This window comes from Equus caballus, chromosome 5 (assembly GCF_041296265.1).
Source record: "Equus caballus isolate H_3958 breed thoroughbred chromosome 5, TB-T2T, whole genome shotgun sequence".
Lineage (NCBI taxonomy): Eukaryota > Metazoa > Chordata > Mammalia > Perissodactyla > Equidae > Equus > Equus caballus.
The window spans coordinates 17,973,428-17,988,724 of NC_091688.1; the positions used below are offsets into that span (position 1 = coordinate 17,973,428).

A 15,297-nucleotide genomic window follows, 5' to 3' on the forward strand; every position below is an offset into this window, starting at 1 on the left:
AATATGCAGAGGAATGTGGCAGCAGATGACAGGTGGTCACCAAGGCAAGTAGAGCTGGTATTGGGAGGTCTGAAGGCTGAGAGGTGAGATTCTGGTACTGGGAAATCTGGGAACAGGTGGCACTGAGAAATGCAATCAGGAATGAGAGAATAAGAAAGTCTGTCAGCAGTTAGCAGTCTCCAGCCACTAAGCTTAGGTTTACGGGCAGACTTCCAAGCTCTGGAAGGAGGAAAGAGTGGAATGGAAAGCAAGAAGCAGGGCCCCCACCCCAGAGGGACCAGGCAGATTTCCAAGCCAAGAGTCAGACCTGGAACACGGGGCCTGACTAGCAGTAGGAATGGTTTGATGCTCCATTCCAGAGTGCTGAGCTGAGGTCTTTTCATTCCTTCTGTGTAAGGTTATGACTGGTCTTAGATGTTGGGTCTACAGGTGGGAGCAAAGAGGCCCAGCTGTGTGGAGGGGAGGATGCAGACCCTAGAGAAAGGCGGGATCTACTGCTGGCTAAATTGTTTGTGCTTTATTTGGTAGGCAAAAAGCGAAAAATGGAAAAATCCAAACAAGGAGTATCTTAATTAGAGCTGTATTTCAGGCAGATTGGTTTGATCCCAGTGTATAAAATGAACTAAAGTTAAGTGAGTCCTCACCTGTAACAAATTCCTACTGTTCCCCTTCCTGAATACTTCTCCAGTGTGCTCACTTTTCTCCACACCTTTCTAACACGGTGGGTTAAATAAACTATATTATTAAAATTAGTAATCTTAGTTAATAAATATTAATTTCACCTGTTTCTTTTTACTTTTTTAATGTGGCTTCTAGAAAAGTTAACATTACATAAGTGGCTCACATTATATTTCTATGGGGGCAGTGCTGCTTTAGTCCTTTCTCCTGATCATAGTCAGATCTTTTTAAAATGCAAGTCTTCTTGTGTAACTCTACTGCGTGAAACCTTCAGTGGTCGCCATTGCCCCAGGATAAAGTCCAGATTCTGTAACGTGGCTCCCAAACTCTTGGTGATCTGACCCTTGCCTCATCTCTGACCCTAACCTTGTCCCTCAACACGCCTTCGCATTGCACTCATCCTTCAGGCATATCACACTGTTCTCAGTTCTAGCCGTGAGGGTGCTTTGTTCTCTTCGGCACCCATGCCTTTGCTCATGCCATTCCTTTTCCTGAACTGAAAATTTCTCCCTCTTTTCATCTGCTAATTTTTGCTTCCTACTAAAGTCTCAGCTTTCGACATCCTTGATTCCTTGACTCTGAATTAGGTGCCTCCCCTTGATGCTAGGGGCCCCGCCGTGTCCCTACTCTATTATAGCATTCTCATATTCTTTGTAAGGTCATGCCAGGCAATAGGAACTTGAACCAGGATAGTGGCAGTGGGAATGGAAAGGATAAGATACTCGTGAAGGAGCCAGTAAGGACATAATTCTTGAGTGTTGGCAACTGTGTGAATGCACATCTAATTACTAAAGGGTGTGAAGAACTAGTGTACTTCGTAAGTCCTAAATAATATAAGCAACAGCAAAGATTCAAACAAATGTTCTAAGAACAAAAAATGCATTCTTTTGAGAGTAGCATGATATTTGGAGTCAAAAGACTTGGGTTCAACACCTGGCTCCTTGGGGCCGGCCCTCTGGTGTAATGGTTCAGTTCAGTGTGCTCCACTTCGGCGGCTGTCTGGCTATCTGGTCTTCTCTCCCATTCCCTGGTCAGGAAGAATACTAACACAAACTATTTCGAAGGTGGGAGTAGAAAGAGGCCCTTACCTCCAGCCTGGTTCCCTCTCCCAGACAAGTGCCAGATTCTCACCTGGGATGTGCTAGGATGACTGTTCTAAGTGGAACACACTGTAACAGTAGCATCCTGATTTGAAATGTAGAGTCTGGAAGGGTCCATGGAAACCTACAATAGCGCCTTTCCCTCTTGTCTGCTTACTTTGTTCATTCCCAGTTTTCCTCCCTCACTTTAGATCTGGGACCAGTATGTGCAATTCGGCGCCTTACAAAGAGTATGTACTCTGTTAAAGTCATTAAAATAGTTATTTATTTACCTGAACCTTCCCAGAAGGTTATTTGAGGGCTCATGGGATTACATAAAATAAAGCAAAAGCATACCTCATGTTTCCAAGGGACATACATTCACTTTGTATATTATACTATTAAGACAAATTAGTGCTCAAAAAGTGAAGATATAGCACTACTTCTTTTTTAGGAAAAATGTACAGTCCCAGCCTATTTGGCATGTTTTGTGAACTAGTGGGCCATGTCTAGGATTCCGTTCAATCTGTGATCCGCCTAAATCCTGGGCCTTCCGCTATTTTGATCCCTTTGCCTAGATTGCTCTTTCCCCTTCCCCCATCCCCTTCCTCTATTCCTTCTAATTCCACCTCATGGTTCAGATCTACCTTAGAGATGGTTTTCTCTGAGAAGTAGTCTCTGAATCCTACAAGCTCAGCCTGTATACTCTAGTAGCCACCTTTCTCTCAGCATTTATCATACTGTCATATATGTGTTTTGTCTGTTTCTCCCTCTAATGCGTTAGCAGCATGAGGCAGGTACACAACTGTCTTGTTGAAAGTCATTTCTGTAAGACCTAGCACAGTGCCTGATATATATTGGACACCTAGTAAATATTCATTGCATGGATGAATTAATAAACAGGTAAAGGACTCCCTTTCAGAGCCCAGAACACTTTCAGAATCAGAGTACATCAGAGTAAATCTTAGAATATTACCATCCAGCCTTTGGTTAAGTGACTTCCTTACCTCTACTGATTTCTGTTCTATTTAACATCTATTAAGATGTAGGTTTGTAATAGGGAGCCAAATTTACAACAACCTAAACAAGAAGGGATCCTATTTCTCTCTCACAAAACAGTCCAGGCAGTCCCGCACTCGTATGGCAGCTCTAGTCTATAATACGAAGAGCCAGGATTTTTCTGTCTCGCTGCTCCACCATCCTACAATGATGCCCTTGTCCACATGGTCCACTATCACAAGAAAAATCCTAGGAGGTCCAATTTTGTCCTGGAATCCTTGGAACCTACGCCCAAGGGAATTTAATTTTTTTGGTACCTGGAACTGATTCTAGGACCGTCTAGACTCTTTTAGGGCAGCTTGAATCTGGTATGGATTTATAAAACTAATCAAATTGAGGGATTTCTCACTGGTTTCCCAATCCCCACTTTACCCTCAAGCCTTTCCAGGTGGGGAAGACCAAAAACTTAGCCCAAGTTGGGTATGCATGCCAAGAATGCCAGCTGGTCCTCCTGCCAAGGTCATGCAGCCTTCAACCAAGGGTGGTATGGTTTCCTGAGGCACAAGACACACTAACTTCACAGCAGGGCATCCGGGCAAGTTATAGGAGAGAAATTCCTTTGAATAATGTTAAATATATTACCTATTTGGCTGTAAGAAAAAGTATGTTATTTATTTTGTTATAAAGTTGCCACAAAGCTTACAATTGCATTGTCATTTCTTTACAATGCCTTTCTGTCACGTCTGTGTTCTTCTGGAGAGAAGTCATTAGATTTTATGATTAAGGATCGAGATGAAGGCTAAGCTACTCTATCAATTCTCCCCTCCCACAATACATACACAGACAGCATAGCCACAGACACACGCACACCGCCTCCCACCACATCCACCCCAAACTCCCCTTTCCACAATAGACACACACACACACCCATTATTCCTGGAGGAAAAGGGGAGAGAAACCAGGGTGGGAGTGAGAGCTGTACGCAGCTTTCTAGAGCAGCAGCCATTCACCTATCTAGAAGAAGCTGAATAAACCAAGGTAATGACTCCTACCCCAAACTAAACACATTTTCATTCTATAGACCTCACTTCATGTCTTAGACAAAACTGATCGGTATGAGTTAGTATGAGTTGATTCTGCCAATTTAACAGGAAAATAACAAGAACCAAAGAGCTGTCTGAATTTTTTCCTGGCAAAGTCAATATATGAGATACTTTCTAATTTTAAAAAAGACATCTAATTGATATACAATCCACAATTAACTCCCTAACATGGTAAAATTTTCACTTTTCTTTGTGTTTTTGTGTGTCTTTGTGTGAGTAGTTACCATATTTGCAGTATTTTGGCTAATTATTGTTAAAGTTATATTTCCATTATATATGTTTTTCTTTTCTTTCTACCTTCTCAAAAGTTCTCCTTTAAGGCAGAAACTTTCCATTCTTGGTTTCATCCAAAAGACAAATATTTCTGGGAAAACACTGTGTTTAAGCTATTCAGCAATTCTGGTGTTATGTAACTGACCACACTAAGACTTTCAATTAACTTTGGTTACATTTTATTGAAGAGTGTCATAGAATAGAATAACTGGTCATAATTTTTAAAAACTTTTCTATGTTTTTGAACAGGGAAAATCCTGTTAAAATATGTGTAGCGTCTGGTGATAATGACAGAAAGTAAATCTCTTGTCACTGAAGTGTTCTAAAGTCCACTGACTGTATTCCAAGACTGATTTCAGAGTGTCTGAGAATTTTTAATTGCATTGAGCTTTCTTTTCAGCATTAGGTCCACAACTCAAACTCTGTTTGTTCTTCTTTCCCTCTTGCTCTTCGCTGGTTATTTTTGTTTGGTCTTCTTTAGTTGTAGGTGCATCTTGAGACTGTTTAAGACTCTGCTTCTCTTCCACTGAGCGGGAATCATGTGAATTCCTGGTTTCAGACAACTTCCTTATATACATACTAACTTGAAACTCTCTTTATTTCTGGTCTTTTTCTTTCCTTCCTATCACTTTTCAATATGTTCTTTCTCCCCAGAACTGAATTGATAATATTTTTTCCCAAAGCAGAAAGTCCATACCATTTTCTATGTATTTTCATGTCCCCACCACAATCTCAGTTTCTGAGTCTTAAAACCTTGCAAGTTTTTCTCTTTCCCTGCTCATTTACTTGCAACATGCTGCCTATCATCAAGTTGCAACATTTATTTTTACAAATCGCTCACATTTATTTCGTTATTTCAAAACGCTTATCTTGTCTCAGCCTATGTGTTAATTATTTGGCATGTAAATTACTGTAATAGCTTCCTATCAGATGGCTCCACCGTCGTGTTTTCTTCCCTCTAAGCTAACCTATGGACGAGCATTAGAATCATCTTGTTCACACTCTGTTTTATCATTTCATTTTCCTGCTAAGAAAAATTCAAGAATCTCCACCAACCAATATCTCATTTCCCTGGACTGAATGAGCCACTTCAACCAAATAGCATCCTTTGAACCTGCCATCCTCTCTACTGGAAGAACCCCCTCTCTTCATCCAAGTCCATGTTTTTTGCTTCAAAGGTAGTGGTTAACGCAGCTTTAATAAAAACTGTAATTATCTACAAGTCCTTTAAGAGTGAGTGCCTCCTGACTGATTTTCTCAGTGTCCTCTCAGTGACACATTGCTCAGTCTGCCCTGCTCTCTTGATCTGTACTTGCTGATCTCTGGCTTTGAAAGTCATTTTTCATTTATTGCCTTTATGTCCTTTCTCCGCTTTTACAGTATAAGCAACTTTAAGGTAGAAACAATATCTAAGGTTTATTTATATCACTCAGCAACAATTACTAAGCACTTACTGAATTTACAGCATGGCATTTATCTATGTATTTGTCTATCAATTGATCAAATAGTTATTTATGGAGCATCTACTACGTGCTAGGCACTGTGTGAGGTGCTAGGATACAATGATGAGGAAAAATTGACATTACCTCTGCCTTCATAAGGTTTGGGGGAAACAGACATTTATCAAATAATCATACTATTATATGTAAAATTACAACTGTAATAGAGCTAAAAAGAATGTGGTACCATGAGAGTACATAATAGGGGGATTTAACCCAGGTGGGAGAGGAGAAGGGGAGAGATATCCTTAAAAGGGAGAATCACATGTGTAAAGGCTCTGTGATGGGGGGAAGACAGATATGTTCAAGACATTGAAAGAAGACTGGGGTCGCTGGACCCTAGAGAGCTTATGTAAAGTGGAGTGGGAGGAAGCTGAAAGTAGGCCGGGGCCAACCTGGGGAGGCCCTATAGGATACGGAAAGGATTTAGGTTTTTATCCTGAGCAATGGGGAGCCACTGGAGGGATCTGAAAATAGGAGGGGATGGTGTGGTGATGTAAAAAGATCGCTCTGGTCCCTGTGTGGAGGTGGACTGATGTGGGAACGAATACAGAGCACAATATTTTTCTGTGCCATGTAGCAACTCAGTAAATGTTGCTCATTGACTGAAGAGTTTGTGGGACTTACGGTTTTTGCTGATGCCTCTGTATCATGAAGTTTTGGCTTCAAGCCACAAGACCTTGTTATTCGATATATAGATCTGATTTTTAATATAGTCAGCCTCCTGTAGCTTTTGACATATAATAATAAGAATAATAATAAAAATAGAGAATATTAATTGAGTATTAACCATGGTGCTGGATACTGTGCTCAAGGCTTGATGTGGGTTATCTCATTTAATTCTCACTGTGAGCCAATGAGGAAGGTGTTCGTACCCCTATGTTTTACGAGATGTTAAAGACCTTGCCTCAGAGAGAAGTGATAGATCTAGGACTCGAATCTAGGTGTCTCTGACTGTAGAGCCATCACCCTTAGCTCTATGTTATAGCAGTTCTAATTTGTTTTATTTTTCAGTACTATTTCAATACCATCATTATGGAAAAGGGAGGTTCCTTTAGCCCTGAAACATGACATGCTTTGGCCAATTGCCAGTAACTCCTTCTGATCTTGGTCAAAGCCCTTCATGGCATCAGGTCACCCATCTCCCATTTTGCAGAATGTTTTATTATATATCACACAGACCTGGCATTATGTCTGAGCTGATTGCTGGATGTTTTGATCTTTTCAACCGTGTGAACAAATTTCTGGCTGTCCTTTTTTCTTTTACAGAAATCTATAATTAGATGAGGTAATAATGCTTATTAGCCCAAGTTACAAATAGTATTCCAGTAACCAATTTCCTTCTCAGGCGAGCATCATCAACAATTAAGAGTAACCACCAACAGTTGGTAAACTCTTGGCTGAAAAATGTCATCATGGCCAGAGGAGTCCTCTGCCTTTGGCCTGCCATCTGTCAAGGGCTATTTGTTTATGTTTCTTCTGTCTCCATTTTCTACCCCCTAGGGCAGCCTCTTCTTTAATTGTAGTAGGTCCATGAAAACTGGCATGTAAATTGCTTGCCTAAATAAGAGAACCTAATAGCAGAGCATTTTCAACCTATACTGTAGTATCTCTGTGATGATTAATAAAATCACTTTGGGGCCTCAGAAAATGGAAACAACTGTCTACTGCTTAAAAAGGGTTCAGAGCAGGGCCAGCCTGGTGGTGCAGCAGCTAAGTTCGCACGTTCCACTTCGGCGGCCCAAGGTTCACTGGTTCGGATCCCGGGTGTGGACATGGCACCACTTGGCAAGCCATGCTGTGGTAGGTGTCCCACATATAAAGTAGAGGGAGATGGGCACGGATGTTAATTCAGGGCCAGTCTTCCTCAGCAAAAAGAGGAGGATGGGTGGCAGATGTTAGCTCAGGGCTAATCTTCCTCAAACAAACAAACAAACAAACAAAAGTGTTCGGAGCACTGTTCATCTTTAGCCAAGCACGACTGGCTCTTTTCCCTTAGCAAAGCAAGGTTGAAAGTTCAAGCACAGAGTAGGTGAATGGGACAACCTCATTTAGGATAACGAGAAACAACCATAGCAGAATGCCCAGCTGATAGTGGGAAGCTGAATGTGGAAAGTTAATTGGTGAGCAACACACCCTATAAGCCTGAAGAATAAGGGGAGAAGCATTTCATAGGGATGTTGAAAGGATAAGTAATTTGCATTTTGACAATAGTTTGATATTGCTGGGGAAAGGAGTCAAAAAGTTACAGATTTATTTGCTGTGTCCTCCACCGAAAGTTTCTTTAGGGACCTACAGATAGCTGAAGGTATAGTTTAAGAATAAAATGTTGCAAAATGGCTATTATCAGTTCCATTTAAAAGTGGGAAAGGTTTCAAACTCATCTGTTTAGGAGAGGGCTGCAGGCAAGTAGGGGCAGTATGCACTCCAGAGTCCTAAAGTGTGGAGGGAGAATCCTCGCCTCTCACCTATTTAGCTTTCTCACATAGCTATTGTTGTTGTTATTATTATTGCTGTCTTATGACTGTTTTCCTCTAAACTTTTACCTGGGCATAGGACACCGTAGTCCAGCATTGAGTTTGAGGACAAAAGCAAGGCCCTCCCATTTCTTACCATCTTATGCTGATATTGCCATCTTCAAGATAAGTTTTTAACTACTTATTTCCAAGTACAATGTCTGTTGTACTTGCATTGCCCTTCCTTTTCTGTCATGCAGTACAATCTATTACCCAAGCAAACGTGTAAAGAACGTGCAGATTGTAAACCTATAAAATGAATACAGAATTGCATTAAAGGGAAAGGGTGTGGGGGCAGGGAGAGAAGGAGATGCATGTTAATTCAAGGCCTCCTATGTTCCAAGCACTCTATTAGGTGCTTTATATAGTATAGTTTATTCTCTTGGATGCCTTATATAGTATAGTTGATTAAACACTCATGCTGAGCCTGAAAGCAAATAGGTGAGGACGCCAAGGCTGTGGGAGGTAAGGGTCAACCTCTTAGTTGACAAGTCATCTACAGCTGGGATTCAAACCCTGGCTCTCAGACGATAAATGTTCCATCGTTTATCCAGGCACACAAGAATTATTCCATGTCACTCTACATTCATAAGTATACTGTCATAATTTTTTTATTTTTCACTTTTTCTTGCAGCCCGAGAGGTAGAATAAAATCCAGGAAAGTGTGGCATCATAGAGGCCAATGAATAAATAAACGCGTAGAGTATATAAACTACATAGTTCCACTTTTAGATGGATTCTCTTAAAGAATCTGCACACCAGCTGCTTGTCTCTGTTCTGACCAGCTCTGTATCATTGCCTCTGGTGAAACTGTAAAGCAAGAAAGGTTTTTTTCTTCAGTTTGGGGTTCTTCCATACCTCTTCCCTCTTTCCTATTATATCCTAGGAATCTTCTATTGCTACTGTCAGTGACTACCACATATAACAACATAAAACTATTCCTAGCAACATCCTAATGCTTTAAGTATAGATGTTTTCTGACCTCCTTTCCCCCCACTTTAACAAATTTTTAAGCGTACAGTACATTATTGTTAACGATAAGCACAATGTTGTACAGTAGATCTCAAGAACGTTTTCATCTTAACTATAACTTGATACACATTGAGCAGCAACTCCCTACTTCCCCCTCCCCCAGCCCCTGGCAACCACCATTCTACTGTCTCTTCTTATGAGTTTGACTACTTTAGGTACCTCATAGAAGTGGAATCATGCAGTATTTGTCCTGTGACTGGCTTATTTCACTGAGCATAATGTCCTCAAGGTTCACATGTACTGTTGCATATGACAGGATGTCCTTTTTTAAGGCTGAATAATATTCCATTGTATGTATATACCACATTTTCTTTACCTCTTCATCCATTGAGAGACATTTAGATTGTTTCCACATCTTAGCTATTATGAATTGTGTGGCAATGAACATGGGAGCATTCAGATCTCTTTGAGATCCTGATTTCAGTTCTTTTGGATAAATACCCAGAAGTAGGATTGCTGGATCATATGGTAGCTCTATTTTTAATTTATTGATAAACCACCATACTGTTTTCTGTGATGGCTGTATCAATTTGCATTCTTACCAACAGTATACGAGAGTTCCCTTTTCTCCACATCCTTGCCAACATTTGTTTTTTTGTTTTTTTAATAATGGCCATCCTAACAGGTATGAGATGATAACTCATTGTGGTTTTGATTTGCATTTCCCTGGTGATTAGTCATGTTGAGCATCTTTTCATATACCTGTTGGCTATTTGTATGTCTTCTTTGTAGAAATGTTTATTCAAGTCCTTTGCCCTTTTTAAAATTCAGTTATTTGTTTTTTTACTATTGAGTTGTAAGAGTTCCTTATATATTATGGATATTAACTCCTTATCAGATATGTTGTCTGCAAATTTTTTCTCCCATACCATAGGTTGCCTTTTCACTCTGTTGATTGTTTCCTTTGCTGTGCAGAAGCTTTTTAGTTTGTAGTCTTACCTATCTATTTTTGTTTTTGTTGCCTATACTTTCGGCATCATATCCATGAAATCATTGTCAAGACTAACGTTATGAAGCTTTCCACCTATGTATTCTTCAGGAGTCTTACAGTTTCAGGTCTTACGTTTATGTCTTTAATCTGTTTTGAGTTGATTTTTGTGTATGGTGTAAGATAAGGGTCCAATTTCACTCTTTTGCACATGGATAGTCAGTTTTCCAGGCACCATTTATTGAAGAGACTATCTTTCCCTATTGTGTATTCCCGGCACCCTTGTCAAAGATCAGTTGACCATGTATTTGTGGGTTTATTTCTGGGCTCTCTATTAGGTTCCGTTGGTCTATGTGTCTGTCTTTATGCCAGTTCCATACTGTTTTGATTACTAGCTATATAACACGTTTTGAAATCAGAAAGTGTGAGATCTCTAGCTTTGTTCTTTTTCAAGATTGCTTTGGTTATTCAGTGTCTTTTGTGGTTCCATATGAATTTTAGGATGTCTTTTTTCTATTTCTATTGAACCTGCAGATCGCTTTGGGTAGTGTGGACATTTTAACAATGTTAAGTCTTCCAATCCATGAGCATGGGATGTTTATCCATTTTTTTTGTGTCCACAAAAACACTGTTAGAACTAATAAATGAATTCAGTAAAGTTGCAGGGTACAAAATAAATACATAAAAATCAGTTGCATTTGTATATACTAACAACGAACAATCCAAAAATGAAATTAAGAAAACAATCTTATTTACAATAGCATCAAAAAGAATAAAATACTTAGGAATAAACTTAACCAAAGGGATGAAAGACTTGTACACTGAAAACTACAAAACATTGCTGAACTCCTTTTAACAAAACTTGACCTGCTCTCTTAGGACCCCGCTAGGTCATGAATAGCCTAATCTGGTAGATAAATTCAAACTTAGTTATAAATGGCTTACAGATTTATCCTTCCCACATATTGACCAGGAGTATCTTAACCCAAAGGTTTGTGTAATAAGGTAATACTGACTGGACTGCCTGCAGGTAAAATATTTTAAAATAAATATTTAAAAGATTGTAAAGTGTAACACTTGATTGCCCTATCGAACATAAAACCAGCATTTTTGTTTTTTTTGCATCAACATTTGGGCAAAATCACATACATATTATCAGGTATAAACACAAATAGTTATTCTTGGAAAAGATCTCTGAAATTATACTGTAATTCAGTGAGAAGACATTTTAGATTTCCTCATGTTGTATACATACACAACTTTTCAGTGAGTCTGGGAAAATATACTTTGGGGGAAGTACAATAATAAGGGAATGGAACTTTTTTGATCACATACCATGTGCTAGATAATTTGCATATATATTTCATTTAGTCCCTTTTCAAACTCTATGAGGTAGATGTTTGTCTCCTTTTACAGATGTGGAAATTAAAGCTCAGGGAAGTAGCGCCCAGGTTCACTCTTAATGTAAGTGTGGATTTGAAGCTGCGTCTGCTCGAAGCCTGTTCTTTTCCCTTTACACACCAGGTGGCCAGCCAGGGAATTAGTGGTGTAGAAAGGAGGGTGATAAGATCTGAAACCTGAGTGCAGCCTTGTGAATTATAAGCTGCCCCATCCAGTGAAGGCTTCCTGTGAGGGTTGAGCTTGAAGAAACTGCTTGATATTCCTGAGCTGGAAAATTTTCAGTAACCTCCAAATTTACAGTCAAAAGTCAGGTTAAGGTAGTGGAGAAATTAATCTTATGGGTTGCTTCACTGTCTCAGGTGCATCTTGTGCTCTTCAGATCACTGAATAGGTCCTCCAGGGGTAGGTAGGCCTGGGGGCCTCAGGATGGCTTTAAGAAGCAGCAAGTGTCCTCTGAACACTGAGGACACTCTGTCATGGGGATCACAGAAGAATCTAGTCTACATGCTTTTTGTTTGTTTTTTTAATAGAAACCACTTCAGTTTTATAAAAAGAGCATCCCTTCTCTCCACAGTTACTGAGCCCCAAAGGTTCTAGTTGTGTAAGGGGAACTTGGCTGAGTGACTTCAAATGTTCTCAAGTGTCTAAAGATCCTTTTGTTTTTCCTTAATGTGCCCTCACTGTCATTTATTCTGCTTTCCTGGGAACATCAGTACGCCTCATTCTCTAGCTTTTCAGCTCATGATAAATTTATTATTAACCAAAGGCCAGCCTTATGCCTTAGTATGGCAACTAGTGAGCAGCCTTTAAAAAACAATTTAAAGGCAATTAAATGCATTTAGGGGTGAATAGTATAACAGACATGAGCCCTAAAACTTTTTGTAATTGGCATGGAATTCTGTCATGTGCCAAAATATGATTACATTATCATCTGGTGTCTCGCTGTTGGTTTATTAAAACTGGATCTAAAAAATGTCATAATCTTTTGTCCTGATAGCAGACCTATTATGACAAAACTCCTCTGGCAGTGTCCTTATGAAAGGCTTTTCCATGCAGTTATTATCCCACTGTGTCCCAGCAGAACAACCAATGGTGGCTTGACAAAGACTCACAGAACCTCCAGGGCCACTGGCGGCCCACTTTCCACGCTGTCAGTCCCAGCAAAACCCTTTCCTGCTTTGTCCCCTCGCACGCAAAATGGCCACTTGCTGTGGGATGAGCCTTATCATAATGGGTGGTAGAAAGAGGTCCAGGGCAGTTTCCTGTTGGTCGTGTGCTGAGGCAGGATAGGGTACAGCCCTGGGGATGGGTTTTGGAGTATCCTCTGACCAATTCTTTTTTGTCCTAATGAAAAACTTCCTGGCTTCTAATATTGCTACTCTCATTGGGGTCATTCTGATTCACTGTAAATTTAATAGGTAGCAGGCAGATAGACATTTTTCTGACCCTCTCTTCCCATCCTTTTTGCACCTTCTGCACCCTTTCTTTCTTTTAGCAAAGGAAGGAGAAGACACACACTTAGATCCCCCATACCACACCCACTTCTTTTTTGGCACCTGGTGACCATCAGGAAAACCTGATAAACTTGGAAGGGTTGCTTCCCCATCACCCTCAGAGCTGGAGAAATTATTTCATGCTAACTTCATCCGTGGGATTTGAGAAAGGGAGCGTGCTCCCAAGCGCAAACAGGAAAGCCTGACATCACGGAGCGGCGGAGTGGCGTGGGAGGAGTCTGCGGCGCCCGCGCTCGCTCGCTCCCTCGCCGCGCTCCCTTTGTGGCCCGATCGCGCGCGGCGGCGGCGGCGGGGCAGCGCGGCGCGAGGCTGTGCTCGGGCGGGCGCGCGGGGCGGCGGGCTGAGCGCGGCCGGGACAGCGATTGCCTCGGAGCAGGGCGCATCATGCCGCGTCCACGTACCGAAGAGAAAACTGAGAATGAAATTGCTTTGGCAAGCTAAAATGGTAACGCGAGCTCTCTGACTTCTCCCGAGGCTTCTCTGGTGGGGAATCTTCTCCCGCTTTCTCTGGGCGTGTTTTGGACTCACTCGGAGTGAACGGAGCAATCCGATCCCATACTTGTGAGCTACAGCTTTCTCACTCTGCTTTGTGTGTCTCCCTCCCTGCGTGTCTTCTCCCCTGAAAAGATGCCTGCTTTCTCGGTAACTGCCTTTGGTGCGACTGCGGCAGATGTGTCAGGAAAGGACAACTTTTTAAGGAAAGAGAAACTGTAGTTCGGGTGAAGCGCGGAGCGTTTCTGCGTCCCCGAGGCTCTTTAACACGAACTTGAAGTTTAGCTGGGGACATGGAACTCCGTGGGGTCGCTGCACACATTTTACTCGAAGCTGCACGATGATGTGTTTCTGCTTCTGCACTTGCCAGATTATTTTACGGAAATAAAAACTTTCTACGCCCCCGCTAACTTTTTGGGTCCCAAAACAATAAGAGGAGAAAGAGACATGGGAAGCATTTTACTTCCAAAGGAGTGAGGACTCTTGGCATTTTAAACACTTGTTTGTGCCTGAGTTTAAAATGTAGTTTGCTCAAATAACTGGGCCACTTAGAAAAGTAATTGGCTTTTCTACAAATGAATTATTTTTCCTTTCGCTTAAGGAGGAAAAGTTAATCAGGATTAAACTACAGTTTCTTTAAGAAGGGAAAAAAAGACTTTAAAAAACTATTTAAGATATGTGAGCGGGTCTAGGAAAAATAACTAAATGGAAAAGTCGGGGGATCCTGATACCACAGGGAAGGGCAGGGGTCCAAGAAAATCTCAGCATTCCGTCTATCGCAATGTGTCTTGTATTGCTCTGATTGTAATATTTATTTTGAACAGCCCGTCTTGTGCCCTTAGTGCTCGTGTAAGCAGCATAGCAGCTGGGCTAGATTGTGGTTAGCAGAGAGGAAAAAAAAAATACTCTTTTTCTTTCTCTTTATCCCATCCCCTGGCAGAGCTCGATTCAGGACTGGGGTGAAGAGGTAGAGGAAGGAGCTGTTTACCATGTCACCCTCAAAAGAGTCCAGATTCAACAGGCTGCCAATAAAGGAGCAAGATGGCTAGGGGTGAGTAAAGCTGGAGAGATTGTGAACTTTGGAGCTGCAGTGTCTGTTTTCCTGTGAATATCATTATAAAGCAGAGGCAGGCTTTTTTTTTCTTCTTCTTCTTCTTCTCTTTTGGCCTTAAAAAGGAAACTGCCAATGACCAAGTGTTTGCACTAGCTGTACAGGTCTGTTTTTGTACTTAATGTTTTCCAAAGCTTCTTCCCTAGGTTTGTCAATAATTCAGAACCTCTTAGAAACATCTTGAGGTATTTGGCAAATAGAGTGGGAGCGGAGCAGTGGAAAGTGACACAGAGGAACAGGACCAGAAAGCAAGTACTCTGTTAGACAAGAGCCATATGCAGTTTTGCCCAGCTGGCACCCTTCTCTCTCCCCGTCGTCCCTCTATTGATGCTGACACACCTTTCCTACTGCAGTACCTTTACATACTACCCAGAATGCTCAGGGGACAGAGCATTCCAAATCTGCTTCCTATGCAGGTGGCAGCTTTTCCATTGATACCTCCTTTCTACAGCCCGTGAGGAGGCGAATGCATGCTTAGTGCCCAGGACTTCATGTATAGTGTGCATACAGTGCTGGGTCTTTGGAGAAACGCTGCTTCCATACGTAAGATTTGTTTTTCCACTGAGATTCTAAAATAACTCACATGGGTGGGACCACGTGAGTTATCTGTTATCGCCTAATGGATCCTTCCACACATCCCAAATAAGGGGATATGAGAAATGGAAAGCTTGG

The 15,297-nt window shown here is 41.2% G+C and overlaps 1 protein-coding gene across 3 annotated transcripts in view; it reads left to right on the top strand.

Moving 5' to 3' along the window:
• The window catches only part of RGL1 (ral guanine nucleotide dissociation stimulator like 1), a 239,652-nt gene that overhangs the window by 108,856 nt on the left and 115,499 nt on the right, over positions 1-15,297 (top strand). Inside the window, exons 1-2 of one of the 3 annotated variants that reach the window (XM_005609782.4) lie at positions 13,147-13,467; positions 14,455-14,565. The exons of 1 other annotated variant lie outside the window; for it this stretch is intronic. In XM_005609782.4, coding sequence (XP_005609839.1) covers positions 13,441-13,467; positions 14,455-14,565 — 138 coding nt within the window. In that variant the 5' untranslated portion in view covers positions 13,147-13,440. Of the gene's footprint in view, positions 1-13,146; positions 13,468-14,454; positions 14,566-15,297 lie in introns of those variants that run through there. One more of the 3 variants, XM_001490415.6, reaches the window with a different exon arrangement.